This window comes from Syngnathus scovelli, chromosome 11 (genome assembly GCF_024217435.2).
Source record: "Syngnathus scovelli strain Florida chromosome 11, RoL_Ssco_1.2, whole genome shotgun sequence".
NCBI lineage: Eukaryota > Metazoa > Chordata > Actinopteri > Syngnathiformes > Syngnathidae > Syngnathus > Syngnathus scovelli.
In genome coordinates this window covers 125,001-147,317 of record NC_090857.1, presented here as the reverse complement: position 1 = coordinate 147,317, position 22,317 = coordinate 125,001, and the positions used below count along the sequence as shown (strand labels likewise).

Here is a 22,317-nt window from a genome sequence, read left to right as displayed (position 1 = left end):
CGCATCTTGGCCGTTAAAGTCAACATCTGGATTTAACCAAACAATTAGGTAAGAATCTTCCTTTGGTTAATTGTTGTCGGTGTTAGCGTTGGGGTAGCTTCGCCTTTTCTAAACTGCATTGCGGGAGGCTCGTCGTACTGTAACCGTATGTTCGATTAGCTACAGTATGTAGCTTACAAATCGTCACAAGAGAGAGAGTCCTAAATTAACATCCATTTCGTTACTAATTTATCAGTTAAACTTGCTGGTGGTGGTAAGTGATCAGCATGAATCGTGCATTGACAAGAATCGTCAATTACGGGGACTTAGGGCCGCGTAAATATTTGGAGCAATCAAATTGTGGAGAAGTAATACTTACAGGTGGTAATAGTCATTGGACTAGAACTTGTACGGTATATGACAGCATGTTATCAAAGAGGCTTTATGGAATCAGCATTGAAAGAGACTTGTGCACGCCAAGTGTTACCTGATTATGATTTTGGATGTCATTTAAAATGGAGCTAAACCAAAGAAAAGTTCATGTCAACTGTATTTCACAAGGTAGCCATGATATGAGTTAGCTGAAATATAAGAATGATATGGTTTTATAATATAATCTGTGAAGTGTTGGGATAGAGTGAAAAAAAAGTTTTCTATGATGTTGTACCCTCTGTTCTCTCTCAAATGTGTGCAATATTAACCCCTTCAGCCCCGTGTGGAGTGTTTTTGAGTGATTTTTTTTGTAGGTTTAAATCCATCCTTTGGTCCTTTGCTGTGATCCTTGGAAATGGAAAACATACCTTCCTTTGAGAATACACTGGCAGAAGACCTCTTTTCTTTTCAACAATGATCGATTTCCCCCTTCTTTTATCACACTAAGGCTTCCAAGTGTGCAAAATGCCATCCAGCCTGAGAAGAGTTGTTTTTGCCATCCTCCAGTCTGCCCTTTATGCGACAAGAGATTAAGCATTTTTCCTATTCCCCGCCCATCCTAAACTACAAGTTTTTTTTAGTTTTTTTTTTTTAAATTCATGTTATTACCATAAAAAAAAATCTTTATAATTAAAAAAAAAAAAAAAAAAAAAAAGTAATGAAAAGGACTTGAAGCCGGCCTCGGTGTTGTTAAGCAGTCTACCGAGATTACTGCCCTGGACGAGCCACCCCAACCCATTTCCCTTTTATCTTATGGATCAAGTGTTCCTCCAGGACTTCATACTGAAACAAGGCACCCTGTCATCAACCTGCAAAAGAGTCCACTTCTAACCACTTCAGGTGATTTCCTTGAGATAAATACGAGGCAAACAAAAAACACATTATTTACACATACATTTGGTGTATGTGGGCAACACGAGTTGAAAATCTTTTTAGTTACAAGCCAGACTGTACAGTGAACTGATCTGTGCTTTCAGGCAGTCCTGTTGGTCTGGAAATAGCAGCTACTGAGTTCAAAGTTCATAGCCGGCCAGCCTGCCAGCCAGCCAGCCAGCCAGCCAGCCAGCCAGCCAGCCAGCCAGCCCAGCCAGTAGGCCAGCCAGTAGGCCAGCCAGCCAGCCAGCCAGCCAGCCAGCCAGCCAGCCAGCCAGCCAGCCAGCCAGTAGGCCAGCCAGCCAGCCAGCCAGCCAGCCAGCCAAGCCTCACAATGACCAACAATGGAGATGACTGCTACTTCTTTTACTATTCTACCTGCCATAAAGTAAGCAAAATTGGTGTTCATTGTTGAGATATTGTGATATTCCTGCACGCAAGTCACACCATCTTGTCTCTTAGGGAGACAGCTGCCCTTTTAGGCACTGTGAAGCAGCCATGGGCAACGAGACGGTCTGCAATCTCTGGCAGGAGGGGCGTTGCTTCCGAAACGTCTGCAAGTTTCGCCACATGGAGATCACGGTAAGAAGCCTTGAATATCCAGCAATCAAGTAACAATGTGAGCCCATCGTACTCTTCCGTCGTTGCAGAAAAAACGCAAAGAAATCCCGTGTTATTGGGAGAGCCACCCGGCCGGCTGCCAAAAACCACACTGTGCCTTTTTTCATGAAAAGCCGCGTCACGTTGATGGCATTCTTATCCCACCTGACACCAGTGAGTGGATTCCCACATCATTTCACATGAGCGAGCGACAACTCACCTTGTGAAATGAACAATAACGTAATTGCAGATCAAAGTGACAATGAGGAAGCGCAGCACGAAGAGCCGGCGGCGGCCCCGCAGGCAGCCGCTCCTCTCCCCACTGCAAGCAATCCCCAGCTGAGAGGAGTTCTGAAGACCGAAAGCCAGGAAACAGTCCCGAGCCCTACTCATCCGCCTGTGGTGATTAATCCAGCGGATGATGATGAGGATGAAGACGGTGAGTTGCGTTCTTTGTTTGGCTTTTTTTTTTCTCCGTGCCTTTTTTTTATTTGCGCTCTTCTAACGTTTGTTTGTGGTGCCAGACCAATTCTCAGAGGAAGGAGACGGCCCGTCCCCAAGAAAAAGATGCAAGGCTGCCGGTGAGAGACTGAAATGAGAAGCAAAGACAGCGGACGCAAATGCTCTTGGGACTAAATGAGGGGTGTTTGTTGACAGATGAAGCGCACAACTTTGGAGTGGCCACCCTGGAGGAGATCCGGCTGCGGAGGGCCCTAAAAGCCGGCATGAACAGAGCTGATGTGGCTGTCAATGGGCAAAAAGAAAACATCCGGCTACCCTTTGGTACATCCAACCCAGGTCAAAAAATGCTGCTGCAGCACATTTCTCCAAAGAACAACAAGGATGACAATTTTGTCTCCACATAGACGCACGCATCAGCCAAATTGACGCATTGCTGCATCAATTCAACTTACTTTGATTTTCTCAATCTCAGGCAAACTAGAAACTTTGAGATCACCGCCTACTGTTGCTGACCGGCTCGGGAGACAGAGAGACACCACCTGTAAGTTTCACTCTTTTGCCACAGCTTGATCATTGTACTCTCATGACAAAGAATGGAAGAAACAACTTGTCGTCCCATGTATAGGTCGAAAAGACGATGGGGATGTTGTTCCTATCAAAACCAGCCTGGCAAAGCGCTTGGGGAGATTTGTGAGAGAAGAACAAGCGCCCTGTCAGAAAGGTACGCCTTGGTAAACGTTTCAAGTTGGTCCCAAACGAACTTTCTCGGATGATGAAAACTCAGCTCAAAGAGACCAAAATGTACATATTCGTGACAAACAAGTCAGATGCTTTCTACAATATAATGCACTACTTTGTTTATTGAGTCGCAGCTGTAACAAAGGACAAAACAAGGAAAACACACAGGTCTCTTTGTACGCCCTTTAGGCTCGTCAATTTGCATCTTGGAAAAAGAGGGAGGGAGGGAGGGAGGGAGGGAGGGAGGGAGGCAGGCAGGCTTGGTTGTGCCTCCCTCCAACTTGGTGCAGAAGTAGTTGTGTTTTCTACACCAACTCAGACTGTATTTTGTAGAAGAAGGCTTCTCAGATGAGAGGCCAAACATCTTCTCAGTCAACCAGGGAAGTCCGCTTGCAATGGAGCTCAAATAACGCTTTGGTGTTTATGTTTTTCCAGTAGAGGAGAGCAGCGGCGCCGTGTCAAAAAGCACATCCCAGCAAATTCGCATCAAAACCTTGGAGGAAATAAGAATGGAAAAAGCGGCAAAATCGCGTAAGCAAAAAGACGGAGAAGTCACGTCGGCACCCATCCAGACATCTAAGGCTCTGAAGCGGACAATTTCCATCAAGGAACGCGCTATTGACCACAACAAACAACCCAAGGAAATCCTCCACGCAAAGAAGAAGAGAAAAGAAGATCAACAGGAAGAAGACGGCGGCCTTAAGAAGATCAAATCGTCAGCTGACAAATATTCTGTGGGGCTTCTTTGGGAGTCCCCAAAAGTAGGCCAAGTTAGAGTGAAAACCTTGGAGGAAATCCGCAAGGAGAAGGCAGCCCGAGTTCAGGCCGATCAAGACGCACAGGAGAATAATGGTGCAAAGAAGCCGCCGCCGCCATTGCAGCAAAAGCAGAAAACTCTGTGTAAGAGATGTTCCCAATCCAGCAGACATTTCACTATTCATCCAGATTGACCCATGGTTAGCAAGCACATCCACCACACATTTCCCAGGGTGGGATTTTGTCGAATAAAAACAAGCACGCACGCACGCACGCATACACACCGAATAGTCTGTCTGTCATCATATAACAAGCCATGTTTGTTGAATTGTGCAGGCGACATCACACTTGACAAGAGTCTTGAGGTGACTAAAAGAACACGGAACGCTCCCGTTACTCCCGAGGTGAGACGCGTGACCGCCTAGGTTGTTGTGATCTTGTAAGTGCAACTCTAACTTGCCTTTCCAGAGCACCTCCGAGATTGTCAAAGTCAAAACCTTTGAGGAGATTATGCGTGAAAAACGCCTCCGCAAGCAGGAAACGGCAGCTTCCGGCGGCCAGCAAGCCTCTGTGACGGCGGCGCCACCGAAAGCAGAGCCTATCCTAGAGAGTGACAATGTCCCACCCGAGTGCCCCCCAAACAACGCTGAGAGTTGGCTTCTCGTGGAAGACGCCCTCTTAGGGAGTCCGGGCGACTCCAGCAAGGTCCAGTACGAAAACAGCAAAAGCTCCGTTTCACCATCCTCAGCCAAGCAGTCGACTTCAGAAAGACTCCATTGTGCGGCAGTACACAATCCAACCACTGATCGAACAAATACCACGGACACAAAAGGTACTTTGCACCTACTACCTTACCTTACTTGGAGGAAATTTGAAAGGAGAAAAAATTCCAGCCCCACTACACAGTAGTATACGAAAAGATTGCTGGAAGATAGACAAGTGCATGTTACTTTGTTTCAGTGCGGCCCAAACTGAACGTGAAGCCGTCTGTTATGAAGCCTGCCTTACAAGGCAATGCAGGCCACAAGCGGAAGAGAGCAGCGCCACGCTCTGCCATAGCTGCCGTTAAACCTCTCAACAGCACCGCCGCCGCCGCCGCCATCCTTTTAGAGGAATCGACTGCGAGGAGGGACTTGGACGTAAGTGAACCAAAGCGTACACACTGACACACACACACGCACGCACTGCATTTGGGTGAAGAAATACACTTGCAACTGATTTTGATTCCCAACATTTTGACGTTATTAACAACTATGACCATTTTGCTCCTTGGCTCTTTTTGAAAGGTGCCGAACCCTCGAGTTTGCGCATCAAGTACGGGGCCACGGAGCATCCGTGTTTCGCAGCGCAGTCCCAGCCAAGACACCAGGACGGATGTCAGTCTTGCTACGACTGTGGAAGCCCCACCAAGGTATGCAAAAGTGCAACTTGCTGTTTTTGATAGCGTTGTCTGGTGGAGTGCAAAAGCACTCCAAAAAGACGCCTATTTCACAAGTTGATGCATTCAGCGCTCGCTGTTTTGGCAAAATACGGAATTACAATCAGGTACAAGTCGATTGCGACTTCACAGACAAGTGTGGAAAAAGTAGAGAGTTGTGATATTGTTGTCAGATGATTTCATTTCTCCACCTCCAAAAGCAATTCTCATGAGTATCCCTCTCTGTTAGCGCCGTCCCGAAGACGGCTCCTCAAAGTAAATCGCGGAGACAGAGTGCCGTAGGGTCACGAAACTCCACCTCGGCCGCAGATGACTTTGAGGAGCTGATCAACGAATTCACAGAGGATCATCTGGACGGAGATGTGGACCCGGGCATCGGGGAGGACGATCTCCTGCAGGAACTGTCCGACATGATTGGCAGCTGAGGCAGCTTTTCCGTTCCTGGCCCAGCTCGGTCGACGACACCCACGTTGATATTTACTCATTGTATTTCTACTCGGGACCCCGTATAGCTCTCATTTACTTGGTGTTGATCTTTATCTTTTTCTGTCGTCTTATGCTCAATACCTGGGAGATTTTAGGCGTAATTGTGTATACTGTGTATGCACTGGCAAAATCCAAATGTACTATGTATATACTAAAAAGACAAATGTTTGTGATGCTCCCGTTGCTTTTAGTTTCTAATAAATAGTGTCACTTTAACTTTCATCATGAACTTTTTAAAAGCAGCAACTTATTTTCGTGTTGTAGATTCCGACGAGCTCATCTCTTGTTTTTGTCTCCCCCTCAAATGTACGCATATTTTTTTATTTCTTGAGCCGTTGCCAGATTTATTCAGTGTGCTTTAATTAAAAACAGGACTTCATGTTGAAACCTCAGGTAAAGATTTTGTTTGTATGCATTGCTGAGAACTATTGAAGCAATAGTCTCTTTTCGTTTAATGCATTGTTTTGAAAAGTTGAGAGCAGATAAGACAACACTTTTCCACAAGTACAGTGTTCAAAGTAATTTGTCCACATGACTGTGTAAATAAAAAGGCTTTTATTTAACAAACTGGGTTTGTTAAGATGAGTGCTTTTCTGAAAGGAACAAACCTGTTCACCCTAGTGGACGAGCGACGTTATTGCCAGTGGATTGATAGAACGAGAGGATGCTGCAAAGGTTTCTCTTTTTTCCTATTTTTAATTTAATCAATGTATTGTGTTTCTATATTTGTTCCTATGTACGTAGATCCTTTTACGTGCGTCGATTGTTCGTTTAAAATAATAACAATCATCACTTCCGGGTCAGCAGACATAAACAGAAGGGCGTTCCGCAGCGGAGGGAAGGAGACAACATGACCAAGCTGGAGCTGCTTCACGTGTTTTTGAACGACAGACTGACAGCGGTCGCTGAGGAAATTTTCCGCGCCATCAAGGACACCTTTGTTCAATTTCAGAGTGAAATTCGCCGTTCAAAAGAAGAGAACGAGCGCCTGAAACGGCTACTCAATGTCGCCGTGCAACGACTATTACTGCAACCAGGTAAGGACAACGGAGCCGCTTGTCGCATCACATACGTCCGATGTCAATTGTTTTTTATTTTTATATCATGATTATTTCTGCGTGGGTGTCAGTGATTCAGCCCGTAGTCAAATGTTTAAATGTTTATCATCGTCCGTCCGTCCGTCCGTCCGTCCGTCCATCCATCCATCCATCCATCCATCCACGGCGTCATCCCAGCAGTCATCGGCCGGTAGGCGGGGGGCACCCTGAACTGATTGGCAGCCAATCGCAGGGCGCACAGTGGAAAATGCAATTGATACTACTAAGTGATGTCTCTAACTTCACAGAAGCATGTGCTGTCCAGTCCCAAGATCACGACGACATCCACGACTCTGCAAGGGTAAGCGGCGTGCAAGTGAAAAAAGAGCCCCGCCTCGGAGACGTTCACAGTGGGTGTATGCATGATGGTGGAAGAGACCCCGAAAAAGACTGTTGTGGTCCATTTGAGACACAATCCAGGTTAGTTCAAACGCTGTGTTGTAGCGATACAGTCTCACCTTCTCCTTTGCCATTGCCATTGCCATTCAAGGAGACAGAGTGGGAAAATGAGGGACACTTTACAGCCAGCAGCTCATCGTCGTCCACTCGCGCTCTACATTCAGACACTCGCGGTGGTGGTGGTGGTGGTGGTGCTACTGCTGAAAATAGCTACGGAAGCGTCCAGAAAGATCTTTCGGGATCGCTGGCGCAGCAGGTGACGGGACTACCTTGCACAAATAAGAAGCAAAGTGTCCATTTGCTGCAGCTAAAAGGCATGAAATGCCTCAAGTCGCCGCCCCCCCCTTCTCGTAACGCTCACGCCGCGACCATACAGAGGTGGCACACTTGTAAAGAGTGTGGAAAAGGCTTCAGTTTTGCCTGCCAGTTGGAGGTCCACATGCGTTGGCACACCAAGGAGAAGCCCTATAGCTGCACAGTGTGCCGCAAGAGCTTCACCACCGTCAGCATGCTCAAGAGGCACCATCGAATCCACACCGGGGAGAAGCCCTTTGCTTGTCACGTGTGCGGCAAACGCTTCAATCAGTCTGCACACCTTAACACCCATTTTCGGCTCCACACCCGAGAACGAGCCAGCTGGAGCCGAGCGCCCTTTCCGAGGAACCCTCAGTCCGCCGGAAACTAAATGAAATGTACGCAAACAAGGAGCCTCTTTGTCACCCTTCTGTGTTTTCTGTGTGAATAAAATATGTCGTGCGGAGCCTTGTTTGATTCAGGTCCTAAACCGTGCTCAATTCAAGTCGTGACAATGCCTTCAGCAAAAAGAGAAAAGAACAGGACTGCTTGTCCAGGCCCCAATTTGTTTTCCCCTTGTAACTCGGAACAAGATCATGTTGCAAATGTTTCAAACATGGGAGACTATTATTAGATCAGGGTCTCTCTCTAAAAGAAAAACAAATCCACACTAGCGCTACAGTTGTAATCAGTTACACATGTGCCTGCTTTACTTCCAAATGTGAAATCAATTCCTATTTTAAATGGAAACAAATGCCTTTTTGTTTTGTTTTGTTTTGTTTTTTTGGGTTTTTCCCTTTGTTTCAAAAATAGTCAATATATCCTATCTCTTTGCTGGGGCGCTGTAAAGGGGACAACATGATGGTTGTCGGGGCTCGTGACTGAAAGAGGTCCGATCAAATTGTATTTGGAATTTAGGCCGATGAATGGCGAGATTTGAAATCCTGGCAGCAACCTGGAGGTTGCGTGCACGCTGTGGTGTAGATCGACAGAAAAGAACAGGACTGGTTGTCCAGGCCCCAATTTGTTTTCCCCTTGTAACTCGGAACAAGATCATGTTGCAAATGTTTCAAATATTAGATTAGGGTCTCTCTCTAAAAGAAAAACAAATCCACACTATCAGTTTTAATCAGGTACACATGCTTTATTTCAAAAATTGAAATCAATTCAGATTTTAAATGAAAAAAATAATCCATTTTTTTGCTCAACATGATGGCTATTGGGGCTCGTGACTGAAAGAGGTCTGATCAAATTGTATTTGAAATTTGGGCCGATGAATGGCGAGATTTAAATCCTGGCCAACCTGCAGGTTACGTGCACGCTGTGGTATACTATAGATCGTCGACGCGAGAACATCTGCGGAACGGAGGGAGGAGGAGGAGTTCAAGACGTGGCAGAGTAAACCTGCACCGCATTGAGAGAGCACGCACGCACGCACGCGGGCGCGCGCACACACGGCATCCCAGCTCGGGTAACACGGACAGCATCGAGAGAGAGAGAGAGAGAGAGAGAGAGAGAGAGAGAGAGAGAGAGAGAGAGAGAGAGAAGTCGCTGCTATTCTGATTTTGATGCCGCCGCCGCCGCCACCCAGCACAGAAGAGCTGAAAAGGTGGCCGCCCAGCCGCGCGTGGCGAAAAGAACGCAGGTAAAACAACACCTAGCTTTCTACTTCATACACCGGTGTTGAGTCGTTCCTGTGACGCCCATCACAGTGACGCATCGTATGATAAGATGACAACAGCACACCGTCGTTTGCGTTTCCCGGACACGGTACACGGAGGGGGGGAGGGGGGGGGGGGTCTCCTGGTTACCCTCCCTGCGTATCCGCTGGATGATGCTGATGATGATGCTGCGTTTTTGGGAGCTGCTGCTGCTGCCGCTGCTGCTGCCGCTGCTGCCGCCGCCGCCGCCGCTGCTGCCGCTACTGCAGCTGCTGCCGCCGCTGCCGCCGCTGCCGCCGCTGCTGCTCTGCGCAAACTGAAGAGACATGTTCCAAAGTCCACTGAAACGACTGGGCCTTGCCAGAAGCCAGTGAGTGTCAGTGACGTCAGCGTAGGTGAAGGAGGATGTGGAAAGAAGGACGGCAAAATAGCCACTGGAAGTTTTCATTTGCTCGCTTTACCCGCAAGATTGCAGCGTGTGATGCTCGGGGCCTGTCAGAAGTGCGTCTTGAAATGGCAATGGGACAAGCTAATATGTTGCCTTACGTCACGGCTCAACTCATGGACAAAGTACTGCGTATTGCTTGAAGGGGAGCGGTGAGTGTGGGTGGGTGTGTGCGTGTGCGCGCGCGCGCGTGCGGATCATGCAGTAGATTTACACAATGACCTTGAACTTCACTTGCTGCGACAAAATGAGTGCAGTACAAGTTTTGAAAATGTCCAAGGACTTGGGCCCATGATTGACAGTGACAGGCTCCAGAACAATTGACATCACTAAAGTGGTTTTCGCTAAATCATCATGAACTTTCCATTTCCACTCAAGACATGACTCACAAACCTGATAGTATCGACGCCCAGAGGTCCTCGCTCAGGCGCCCTTTGCCACCGGCAGTGCCACATGGAGTCAGCCGGACCCTGCATCTGGAGTCAACTTATTGACGAGTGTAATGAGCGCTGAACGGACGGATGTGTGTCGCAAGAATCAGTTTAGGCTTAAAAGATCACCGGCACCCGACAAAAGCTGTTTCAGAAGCTTGTACGCTAGTAATAGGGAATCCATCCATCCATCCATCCATCCATCCATCCATCCATCCATCCATCCATCCATCCATCCATCCATCCATCCATCCATCCATCCATCCATCCATCCATCCATCCATCCATCCATCCATCCATCCATCCATCCATCCATCCATCCATCCATCCATCCATCCATCCATCCATCCATCCATCCATCCATCCATCCATCCATCCATCCATCCATCCATCCATCCATCCATCCATCCATCCATCCATCCATCCATCCATCCATCCATCCATCCATCCATCCATCCATCCATCCATCCATCCATCCATCCATCCATCCATCCATCCATCCATCCATCCATTTGGATGATTGAGCACCAGTCCATGCAGTTCTTTCTCTCCTAAGATGCTTCTGACCTTGGGTCTGGTTTAGGAGTGGCTGGACATCAGGAATGGCACATTTGTATTTATCTGTGTTACGGTGGCTCTCGATGGAGTCAAATTCTAGCCGTGGTTCTCCCAGTGGCTGCTGAAGCTTTTCCTTTGTTCTTGCACTCAGTGGTCTGTTGATATGCTTGGCTAGGCACTCTGTGGCAGTGACCTTTTGTGACTTAGCCTCTTTGATGACTTGTCTTCTGGACATCTGTCAAGTCATCAGTCTTTCCCGTGATTGTATAGCATAGGAAGGGACAGCACTAGTGGTGTGTGCGTATGTGTGTGTGTGTGTGTGTGTGGGGGGGGGGGGGGGGGGGGGGCATAGTTATACTTTAATCTTATGTACTTCAAAGTTTGAATGTGATAGTTTTCCTCACTATCATTTTCGCAAGAACCGCGCTAAGGCCCCTGCTGTTGCTGCACACTGTTTGAATTGACCCAGCCCCCCAAAAACTGAGAAAGGAAAAATGTCAAAATCCCATTTTGGAGGAAAACAAGAGACCACGCACAGAACTAAACCGTTATACCCAAAGTCCGGCCCGCGGGCCAAATCCGACCCGTGTCTAAATTTAGACCGGCCCGACCCGAATCATTGTGACATCAAATCAATAATATGTGGCCCGCTGGCACGGTTGCGCCTTGGAGCGATCGGGAACGCGCACATGAGCGAGCGCGTTCTCGCCCGTCCCTTCCCAGTCCGCGCACGCGCGCGCGCGCATGCACGCACACAGGTGTCCGTTTGCAAGATAATGAGTGACACAGACGCTTCCTCACTCAAATGTTCACACATGCACCAAGGACTAAGGCGATGGACGGACGCTAAGATCAGGGACGCTACCAGGGAAAGGCAAAGTAAGCACGCATGCCCGCACGATACGGACTAACTACATACAGGTGAGCGAGCGCCAACGTGCAAATGTAGCAAACTCTGTCAACACCATTGCGCGTCCGTCCGTCCGTCCGTCCGGCCAATCCTCCGCACCGACCGCCCCGCCCCGCCCCGCCCCGCCCCGCTCACAGTGATCGCAAACAGATGATTCTTTTGTGGTTCTCAACTATTTAGTTGTGTATGAAGTTAAAGTAAGAAAAGATCAAACGGAGAACGATTTCATTTGGATGACCAATCGGACAACTTGACCTGTTTACTGCAGTCCAAACACCAATATTACCTTTGCCATTAATACAATAATCAAACAAAGTCAATAGATGTCATAAAAAATCCAATTGATTCATTTTCATCCGTTTTCAAATGTGTTGCCTGCCCAGCTGCTTTCAATTGTCCAGCTGAGGGCAGCACAGAGCTGTTGACAAACTCGACTGTTGACTGATTGTTGTTGCGTGCCACTTTGGGCTTCATCCGTCAGGGGTCGCCACAGTTTTGCTCTTCTGATTGTCCCCAGAAAGGTTGAGCGGAACTGGAGCCGAGCGCAATCTTTGCAAGCATGCTTCATACAATTTACAAATGCGTTGATTGCCTTGCTTCTTGCATGTTTAATTGGCTTTTTATAGATGGGACCTTTTAAACTGATTTGATCATTTGAAATGTCCCCTCGTTGGCCCATGCAGATTTGAGTCCAATAGCTTTCGACAAAACAACCATGAGGGAATCCTGGCACGGGCCCAAATTGTCTTCAGATGATGCATACTGACAAAACGACCATTTGGCCACAGGCTACTTTCTAAATGTAGTTGAGATTAAAATAGTATATGCAGCCAATCACATCGTCTGAGACAAAGCATCTTATATGGTCAAAGCTGCTCGCCGCACGGATCTCGTCAGGATGGTTCAAGTTTTTTTATGCTCCTTGTCTCATCTACGTATATCTTGTATGTCTTGATTTTGACCTACTAGACTTTTGCTTGGTGCCATCTCTTGGATGCCTACGGCAATGAGTTTCGCAGCAGTGTCGTAGAGTCAAGCAGTTTCCTTATTTGTCATTCTCCTCTGAAAAGACTGCTGCGAGGAGACTAAAGGCTCCATTTATACGCAGCACCAGAAGTGTGCCATTGCAATGTAAATCAAGGGCAGATATGACACGTTGGCCTTTTGGGATATCTACTATCATCCGGCCAGCCAACACGTGACTGAATGTTAAACACTATAGCAGTCTGTTTCATTTATTGGCCGATCCATTGTATTTTCTAGCGACAAAAATCAATGTGAAGTCAATAAGTGGACATCATAATGGTTCCTCCAGTTGGCTGCTTTTTGAGTATGTCTCGACTAAGCCCTGGTTCAGCGTGTTACCAAAGTCCCTTCTCCACACGACACCGGTGCGGTTGTTTACTGTACAGCGTCGGCAACCTGTTGTTGACTTTTTCTCCCCCCAAACGGGCCTTTAAGTGCTCTTTGAAAGCAGCACCATTGTGCCAAAGATTGACGCCTCAAGGCTTGCTCCCACCATATAGCGGCCCATCTGTCACCCTGACGTTTTGGTTTTGTTTTTTTATTCAAGCTGATGACTGGCATGCGAGTTAGTTGTAGCCTTTGGTTCGCTCTTCAACATGAAGAAGAACCACGATAAGCAAGCAATTGCCTTCCTGTTGGCCTCCCTCCATCTGGATGTCATTGCTTTATTGATCACGGTTAACACTTTGCTAGATGAGTCGAGTGGCAGGTGAATTCAGGGATGACAAGAATAATTAGATATAGACCTACACGCACACGCACGCACATTGGGTCCAGAAAGTATTCAGACCCCTTTAATTTTTTCACCCTTCCTAATATTACAGCCATTTTCCAAAATAGTAATTGTAATAATATTTTTTTTCCTCATTATTTTCCATACCACAGCCAATATTGGAACCGAAAATATAACAGAATGTTTGCAGAGTGGTGAAAAACCGAATGAGCAGGTTCATAAAAGACTTTTTGTATGCAGCAACACTCGGGCTATCTTTAAAATTGATGACGTATAAATAAGGTGAGGACATAGCATGTATCAGGATCCTTTGCGCAGATCACAATCTCATTTTCTCTTTCTCATCTGTCACCATCTCTTGCAAGCAAGCAACCCCCTTCTTTGCTTTCAGCACCTCAGCAGATGGGCACTAGGCATCTCTCTGGCTCTCTCTGTGGGGAGCAGTCTTTTGATAGTTTTACTCGCTCTGGCTGCCGTGGACAACCCCTCCCTCCCTCCCTCCCTCCCTCCCTCCCTCCCTCCCTCCCTCCCTCCCTCCCTCCCTCCCTCCCTCCCTCCCTCCCTCCGCCTCAGGGTTCCGCTTGCTATTGTCTCTATTGTTTGCTCTTGAAAGTGGGTTAAGACAGAAGGGATGAAGGGGAAGCTGAGAAAGCTGGGGCGGGGGGGCAGTGATTGCAAAAAATGACCAGATCAACTGAGAGCGCTGGCTGGCTGGCTGGCTGGCTCATCAGTTCAAGATTAAGATGATGAAGTGATGCGGGAAGGGGGTGAATTTGTCAAATAGTAACAGATTAGTGTGAGATGAGATGGACAAAACACATGGAAGAGTGACGAACAGATGTCTGTGACATAGATAATAAATAGAAATAGTCATTCATATTGCTGACAGTGGAAGGGAAGGGAAGGGATTCCGATATTGCTCTCGTTTCACATGCAACTGAATGGCAACCAGTCCAGGATCTGGTCCAGATTTTTCAGCAGGTGTCTCCAACCTTTTTGACAGAGGTGGACAATGTCCGTCTGACCCTGACAATTTCACTTAATGGAAAGAAAGAAAGAAAGAAAGAAAGAAAGAAAGAAAGAAAGAAAGAAAGAGAAAGAAAAAAAGAAAGAAGGCTCCCGTCTTGGTAGGGGAGATGGCCCATCACCTCAAAGGTCGTACGCACTCTGGAGGAATATGACGCATGTATGCACAAACATCCTGTCTATGCACCAGTTGGCTATTGCAAATCAAATTTGATTGATTGATTGATTGATATTAATGAGCAATATTTGATCTGTGGTGAGCACACCCAATACATAGTGACCAAACAAGCAGGGCTAATCCAATCAAATCAAATGCCAAGATGGAAATGAAGGCTCGGTCAAGGACATTAAAACTGTTGGGCGTGTGATCTTTAAAAGACACACACACACACACACACACGTTAACAATGCAAAAGTAATGGAGGTCCCACTTAATAGAGTCAAATGGCAGGCATTGAAATTAAAAATGGCACTGTCTAGCCTTTTTGGTTTGTTGATTATCTGATTGTGAAATGTTTGAGGCCTTTAATTTAATAGCGCAACTGATATTTCATGGCAATCTTCAATTCATGAGGCATGCTTGAACAATATCAACGGGCATGACCTTGACAGTACTTTGGCCAATAAAGCTTGCTTACTTACAGATCATATCAATTCTCAAGTGCGCATTGTTTGAATTTTCTTTGTCAAACCAGAAGCACTTATCCTTTATATTTGTCTTCTACATTTGGCTTTGCGGATTTGAAGAGGAAGCGCAGGAGTCTAGTTGGCATTAATAACTTTGCGTGTGTGTGCGTGCGTGCGTGCATGCGTGTGTGTGCGTGTGCGCGTGCACGCCCACATATGCGTAAGCCTTGTCACTAATTAATCCTGGTGTCTTTGTTAAAGAAATACCATGCTGTGATCTGTTAATTTCCATGAAAATACAACATGAGGAAAAGTTTTTTTATGTATGTGCAATCTGCCGGTGTTTGTTTTTGCAGTGATCAAGCGACACCACTATGAAAGCCAATGCAATCAAATCAGTCAGTGAAGCAAAAAATGTAGCCGTCTTTCATCAACTTTGAATGACATTTCAGATTTTCCCTTCGAAATGGAACCGATTATTATCTTGCAAGTAGGAATATTTCAGTTTGTGTACAAGAGTGAGTGTGTTATTGATTGTCACAGATGGCCAGTCAAGTCGTGTCCTCTTGTTCTTATGTGGTCTTGGTATGCCATTAGATACGTATGCAGGGGCCTTGTTTTCTTTGTGTGTGTATGACTGGTACGCCTGCCGCCGCTGACCACCTGCTGACCACCTCATTTGATTCCGTCACCAACTTTCTATAGGTTTATGTGGCTGCCGGTGACAAACGTGTCACTTAAAGCTTTCATTTGGCACGATCGGTCAAGTTCAATCCGTTTGAGGTGTGTCATCCCATTATTTGCACATCATGCATCTTGGTGTTTGTTGGCCAGTTAAAGGAAGGAAGGAAGGAGGGGGGAGGCTGTCGACGTTCAATGGGCTCAATGAATAAATGACTTGAGCCTCTGCTTGGGCCATGTGGCCCCTGCTAACTCATTAAGTGAAGAAGGAAAAAAAAAAAAAAAAAAACAAAATCCCACACCTTCTGTTGTCAGAGACAAAACACAGGGATTGGAGTTAACGTACGCCTTTGGGGATGAGGGAGGCAGCTTTTTGTGTGGCGTGGAAGACAATAGGCTGGCTGCCTTGCCACGTGTTCCACTTGACAAGAAGTGTGTGAGGGGGGCTGGGTTGTGTTGGACAACATTCACACATAAATATGAGAAATAGCGCTTTTTGGGCGAAAGTACGTACTTCCATTTGGGTACTCGCAACTCCATTAAATGTAGCCAGCTTGCCACGGCTGTGTTTGCGGACCTGTTTTGGTCATGGCCAGACACGGGCGGCATCAATGTAACCATAGCAACAGTGCCTCAATTAGCGTTGAGCCTGACTCTTGTTTATTGTGAAACAGCTGCTCCCTCCCTCCCTCCCTCCCTCCCTCCCTCCCTCCCTCCCATGGCCCCCCTCTGTCCAATTCTCTCTGCGGGTCTTCCTTTGCTTTATCACGGTGGCCATGTGACGTGCTACACGTGCCTCACCAGCCAAAGCAAAAAGTCTGTCAGTGACAGGTGCCCACCTCATGCCACAAGTGTTTTGAGAAGCTGATCATGGCACAAAGCAAAAAGTCCATCCACACCACAGTGGAGCTGGAACTGAGGTGTCAAACCCGAGGCCCGGGGGCCCGTCACCTCATACGACGTGGCCCGAAAAGACAAACGGTGCATTGACTTCATGTGTGCAACCTGAATTGACTTTATTTGGTCAATTGGGACAGACGGTTTCGGTGCTTGTACTATATGGCAATTAGACAGGGCGCCAAAAACAATGGATGCATTTTTTATTTGTATTTATGTTTATTTCTCGCATGTTGGAGATATACAGTCGAACGAACGAAGGCATAAGCACGCACGGACGCACGGACGCACGCACGCACGCACGCACGGACGCACGCACGCACGCACGCACGCACGCACGCACGCACCCCTGCATGTTCGTACAAACGCACACAGAGCTAGTCAACGAGTGGGTGGTAGAGGAGAAGAGAAAACAAGCGATTTTGGCTCTCATCCTAAATTCCAAATGAGGCACTCAGTGCTGCTGCTCTTCAAATTGGGGGGAAATGAACAACAGACACTGTGGGAAAGTTGACCGTGCCCTGGTTCGGTTACATTTTGAAGCCTATTGCACCAAATCCAAACGTTCTCAACTAATGGGACGTGATTTCAAGAAACATGAAGTCGTATGCGTCGCGTCAGCGTGTTTCTCCTGCCGGCCGAGAATGCTCAGTGTCATGTCTCTGGTGTCTGTGTGTGTTGCTATTTGAAAAAGGACAATGGTACACTCATCTGTTGTTAATCTTAATGTATAACAATTCACAGTCCTCCTTCACATAAACAAAGCCTAATTGACAGTAGCCCACACGCATGCCTGACATGGCACGCACGCACGCACGCACGCACACATGAATTCCATTTGGTTATATTTGAATGAAAAGAATCAACTTGCATTTGCTGCCCACCCGCACAAAACAAAGTGTGTATTTGTGTGAATAGTCACGGTGTGTTTATTGTTTCAGGTGGAGGGAACGTACAATGTATTACACGAGTGAAAATGTGTCCTACTAAGGACTATATCTGCATAAAAGTGGGGGCCTAAATGAGTCATAAATATGTGCTTTTGCCCTGGGTAGACTCTGACCCGGCACCCGCTTCAGTAACCACTGGAAACACGTAGGTACGTGTGTGTGTGTGTGTGTGTGTGTGTGTGTGTGTGTATAGGGGTCATTGCAGAGTTAATTAAAGCAAGGAACCCCTGGGCATAAATCGTTTACGTTGTCCTCATTTTTTTCCATCATTCCTCACATTTGCCTTCATTTCTTGGATTATTTTTCAATCCAGGTTTCCCTTGAGCCAGTTTGAAAGCAGTGGCGAAGGTTTTAGTCAATCTTTTCTTGAAATGTTTTTTCAATTGTTGTCTCTGTCCATATTTATGACTCATTTGAAGACACCTTCTTGGTAGTGTCATTCACTTGTTTTAATGGACTTTTTTCACTTTTTGTTGTATTGTTACAGCTGCAAATAGAAATAAGGTTGTTGTGTGTCTAGAAAGACTGGCATACATTATACTCAGTGCAGTTTATGTTTAATGTTTCATGGTAATGCGTATGCACGTGTGTGTGTGTTTGTGTGTGTGTGTGAGGGAGCTTAAGTGCATTGTGTCTGGAAGTGTGTCCGTTTATTGTGTGCACAAATGATCAGAGGTCAACTGCTGCAGTCCATCTGGACACAAGTTCATGTCCTTGCTTTGTCTACTTGTGTGTGTGTGTGTGTGTGTGTGTGTGTTGGCACACGTCTAAAGGAAACTCGGAAAGATGAGATGGTCCTGTTGTTGCCGCAGCATCTGATCTATTTATACGCAAGAATGATTTGCATGCCGTCATTGATTTTTTGGGAATGATTTTGGCATTCATTTCAATGAATTGAGACCCACAAATATGTTGCTTAAATCTCAATCCAAGCACTAAAAATGGGTCTTTGCTTTGATTTTTCATGAAGTATAGAAGCAAGTTTGAAAGGAATTGGTGACCTGCTTGATCACTCCAAATGTCACTCCAGCTTTTAATGTGGGAAATGTTGCACTGTGCTCCCCAATTTACATGTGCACACTCATTTACCGTGACTGACCTTGCTTCCAGCCATGTCGCATCCATGACAAATCTCAGATAGCCTCCAGCTAAGGGGGGGCTTTCTCGCCTGTGCTACATACGTGGGCAGCTATGTGTGTGTGTGTGTGTGTGTGTGTTTTGAGGACGCACGCTTGCTCGCCCGCCCGCCCGCTCGCTCGCTCGCTCGCCTTGCCTTCATGCATGATCAGCCAGCCCTGTCTTGTCGGTGACCTGTGCATTTTTGCGTGTAAATGTATTCATGCGTGGCTGCCGTGTGTTTGAGCTTTTGCTTAGGTGTTGGTGCAGTGTGACTGGAATGATGGATTTATTCCATGTACTAGAATGCAAATGATACATTCAGATGGTCAAGTGATTTTGTCAGGGTTCAAATCAAGGTTGCAAGCACTTTTGCAGTTCGTCTTGTCCAATCCATTGTTTGGCTAACGGTCTTTGCAAAACAGTGGGAAGCATTTGGAAACGGTCTTAAGACACGTCGCCAAAGTTCTTTTTGATTCACCAATGCTAGCGACTTTGGTTACCATGGAAACCAATATATATATTTGTGCATAGCATAAACCTTCTTGAGTTTTATTCAGACTGTTTGATTGTATATTCAAAGAATGTTACCGTTTGACTGGAGCGCGTGTGAGGTTCATTAATAATTCATGAGGTGGGAGGGGTCAAATGAGGGGGCGGTGACAGATGGATGGAGAAGAGTGTGAGAAGGGAGGGAGAGCAGAGATCACACAACCAACCCGAGTCACCGATATCTGACCCAGCGAGAGGAACACAGACAGATATGAATACAAGAGATGCTTGGCAAATAGCCACCATGATATTTTGACACCAATCATTGTGTGTTTGATGAACAATTGTCCAGTCTTTCCATGGGATGGAGATACAACATTGTGTGTCAACCTGGATTTAAGCGTGCATTGAGAAAGGTAAAGAAGTGCTTGTGTGTTTTGTCTCTGCTGAAGACTTTCTCCTCATGTGAAAGGTCCTGGCTTATGAATGTTTTGTTATTTGCATTCGGAGTCTGCTTGTCATTTGACACAAAGTGCTCAGGCAGGGCTCGGCCTGTCATTGTTAAATTAGCCCGAGACTGACCACATATCGATCTCGCAGATGTGACCAAGTGGCTGACAATTGTGTTAACCCATCGTCTAAATAATCACTGCTTATACTGCTCCTTGTGCTTGTCCAAAATTCTGATGGAGCAATATTGAGTGAATCTAGATCTTCATGATGCATACTGCTTGCTTATATTGGCCACTTTTGAACATGATTTGAAGAGGTTTTACTCTTCAATGTGCACTGATGTCTATTGAAGCTTTGATGCGAGTGTGTGACGTCTGCGAAGGGACCATTACGATACGTATTGCATTTTTAATGCGGGCTGGTCTATTGATGTCCTGTATATATCGCACGCATGCACAAAGTCAGCCACACTTGTACGCACAAACACGAGCAGACTCAAATCCAGACAACCCTTTCTTTGTTCTGGAGCACTGTGGAGCTGAGCCACAAAACAGAAAAAGCGAGTGAGAGTGAGTGAGTGAGTGAGTGAGTGAGTGAGTGAGTGAGTGAGTGAGTGAGTGAGAGAGAGAGAAAGACTAATAGCCAGTGTGGTCTTTCAGTCTTTGGTTTTGTTGAGAGGACTCGTATGTCTCCCGCAGAGTCTTACATGTGCTTCGAGTGCAGGGCTGGCTATAGCTACATTAGGTTTTGAAAAAGGACATGGCCTTTGTAGATGAAGTCCAAATCAAATACATTTACAATTCAGTTTGTACATTGACAATTTTCCTCATGACTTTCTTGTATTATTCTTGATGGATGACATCATCAGTCAGTTCAGGGCTCAGTTCAAGAGAAAAGACGAGAATACTTTGTGTGGGTCCAGGTGGGGCAACATACAGATGTTGTCCCCTAGCCACATGGCTGCTCATGCTTCTGTCAGTGCGTGTGTGTGTGTGACAAATGGCTGCTGGCGGGCGGGTTACAGCTGTCTGCTTGGCTGTCATAGACACCGCAAGAGGGAAGAGCCAGTGACAGCCGACATTTAACACCGTGGAACTAACTGTGTGCTCGCTGGGATCCTGTTGATGTAGTATTTGTTTACAAACTAATGCAATAGCCTCTGATTGACAGGGGAACAAGTCAGAGTGAACTTTCCTTCTCATAGTCACTGACATGGGCCATAGCTTGCCTGTGATGCTTATGGGGGGGGGGGGGGGGGGGGGGGCATGGAAAATGGAGGGTTGGGTGGATGGCTGGATGTGGCCAACAGCAATGCCAGCATGAAATGACTTACGCATAGCTACATGACACTCTACTATTCTAATATTATTGGACTGAAGAATAAATGCACCTTCTTTTTTTGCATTTTGCCTGCACTCTGCAGATGATTCTTTCTTGACCTTGCATGTCTTTTTCCAGCCAGTGAGTTTCTTGATGGGCAAAAGGGCTCAGGTTGCCAATGGCCATTGCTCCACTCATTCGTGTAATAGTTCCTTTAATTTGGGAGCAATGAGGCTGTCGCAGCAGACCCTGTTTCCCCCCCTTTTCTTTTCTGATTCCAACTCCAAAATAACCATTCCACATGGATTGGCTTGATATTTTGTTAGTCCAAACTTTCGGCGCTCGATGCGAGTTTTCTACATAAACACATCATTTGTCAGAATCCCTTTGGGTCACGTAGACTTGGCAGAATTTTTGCATGTTGTGCAAAACTCTCATTTTCTCACCAAACTACATTTTATAGCTTTTGGCACTTCATTATGTTGCACAATTGGATTATGTTCCTCTGCATCTGTTTTATATCAAGGGCCACATTTTCATCAGTCTAACTGTGCGCCTGGGTAGAGGTTTCTTTTTTTTTTTTCGGGGGGTATTTTGCAGGTAGAATTGGCCGTACTTGTCAGAAATGGAAGTCGACTTACTGGGCATGCATGACATTGGCAGCTAAAGTCTGAGATCTTCCCCTGGTGAATTGGCTACACGTTGCGCCAGGTTGCTGCTATTAAGATGGTGATGATTAGAATTGATTCAAGGAATTCATTTTTGCAATCATTTACAGGGTTTGTCGCAAGTTGTGTATGAATGAAACGTGATTAACCACCATCGGTCGCCAGATTGACTGGCTGTGTTTTTTATTTTTTTGCCGAGTGCTATGGTACATGGTAAATAAGAATCATTTCTTTTGTTCTTCACCAGTGTTTTGCACCTAGTCGCACGTGCACACGCAAGCTACATGCGTCCACAAATGTGGAAGCGACACATACAACCATAAAATGCGCGCACACACACACGCACACACACACACACAGAATGAGAAAACAGTTAAATTGTTAAACCCGTTATTGTCACTCTAATTTTCCGATTTAAATGCAGAGAGGAGTACTGGACATCTGGACATAATATCTTTCTATAATTATGAATAGAGAAGCGATACAGTGATGCTACTGTTCACTATGCCCTTACACATGGTCAAACATTCACCTCATGATGGACTAAAGAGATTCTGTACGGACTTAATATCATTTAGTTCAAGAAAGGCACAGGAAAAGGACAGAGCCTGTTCTGAGGAAATGAAATTTGCTAATATTATAATTATAGAAGAGAAACGACAGTGTGTGCGTGTGTGCGCGTGTGCGTGTGCGCGAGTGAGACAACGAGAGCAGAGCAGCCAATGGCAGAATGAGTTTAGCGTAACCTGGAGGCAGATGGGCCCATCTC

At 46.3% G+C, this 22,317-nt stretch overlaps 3 protein-coding genes across 26 annotated transcripts in view; all 3 read left to right on the top strand.

Moving 5' to 3' along the window:
- Window positions 1-1,557: 1,557 nt before the first annotated feature.
- zc3h11a (zinc finger CCCH-type containing 11A) lies at window positions 1,558-6,331 on the top strand. 2 transcript variants are annotated; one of them, XM_049733055.2, is made up of 14 exons: window positions 1,558-1,672; window positions 1,747-1,866; window positions 1,935-2,058; window positions 2,135-2,323; window positions 2,409-2,465; window positions 2,542-2,682; window positions 2,819-2,887; window positions 2,972-3,067; window positions 3,523-3,984; window positions 4,177-4,244; window positions 4,309-4,672; window positions 4,801-4,979; window positions 5,127-5,251; window positions 5,508-6,331. In XM_049733055.2, the coding sequence occupies exons 1-14, from the start codon at window positions 1,619-1,621 to the stop codon at window positions 5,701-5,703; spliced, it is 2,244 nt and encodes a 747-aa protein (XP_049589012.1). In that variant the 5' UTR covers window positions 1,558-1,618; the 3' UTR covers window positions 5,704-6,331. The 2 variants fall into 2 exon arrangements, with proteins under 2 accessions (XP_049589012.1, XP_049589005.1); XM_049733048.2 differs by having other exon boundaries at window positions 3,520-3,984.
- A 225-nt stretch (window positions 6,332-6,556) lies between these two features.
- On the top strand, window positions 6,557-8,020 carry LOC125976979 (uncharacterized). Its single transcript, XM_049733066.2, has 2 exons — window positions 6,557-6,801; window positions 7,110-8,020. Exons 1-2 carry the CDS (start codon window positions 6,615-6,617, stop codon window positions 7,943-7,945), a joined length of 1,023 nt encoding a protein of 340 aa, XP_049589023.1. The 5' UTR covers window positions 6,557-6,614; the 3' UTR covers window positions 7,946-8,020.
- A 1,020-nt stretch (window positions 8,021-9,040) lies between these two features.
- The window catches only part of nfasca (neurofascin homolog (chicken) a), a 42,922-nt gene continuing 29,645 nt past the window's right edge, over window positions 9,041-22,317 (top strand). For 3 of the 23 annotated variants that reach the window (XM_049733037.2, XM_049733036.2, XM_049733023.2), the window contains exon 1: window positions 19,265-19,523. The gene's annotated coding sequence lies outside the window, so the exon portion shown is untranslated. Of the gene's footprint in view, window positions 9,200-11,551; window positions 11,571-18,833; window positions 19,524-22,317 lie in introns of those variants that run through there. The other 20 variants (XM_049733026.2, XM_049733032.2, XM_049733030.2 and 17 more) reach the window with 14 other exon arrangements.

Coding starts and splice junctions, on each gene's coding strand:
- LOC125976979 (XM_049733066.2), top strand. CDS start 6,615: ATGACCAAGCTGGAGCTGCTTCACGTGTTTTTGAACGACAGACTGACA. Junction 6,802..7,109: donor ACGACTATTACTGCAACCAG/GTAAGGACAACG, acceptor CTAACTTCACAG/AAGCATGTGCTGTCCAGTCC.
- zc3h11a (XM_049733048.2), top strand. CDS start 1,619: ATGACCAACAATGGAGATGACTGCTACTTCTTTTACTATTCTACCTGC. Junction 3,068..3,519: donor ACAAGCGCCCTGTCAGAAAG/GTACGCCTTGGT, acceptor ATGTTTTTCCAG/TAGAGGAGAGCAGCGGCGCC. Junction 4,980..5,126: donor CTGCGAGGAGGGACTTGGAC/GTAAGTGAACCA, acceptor TCTTTTTGAAAG/GTGCCGAACCCTCGAGTTTG.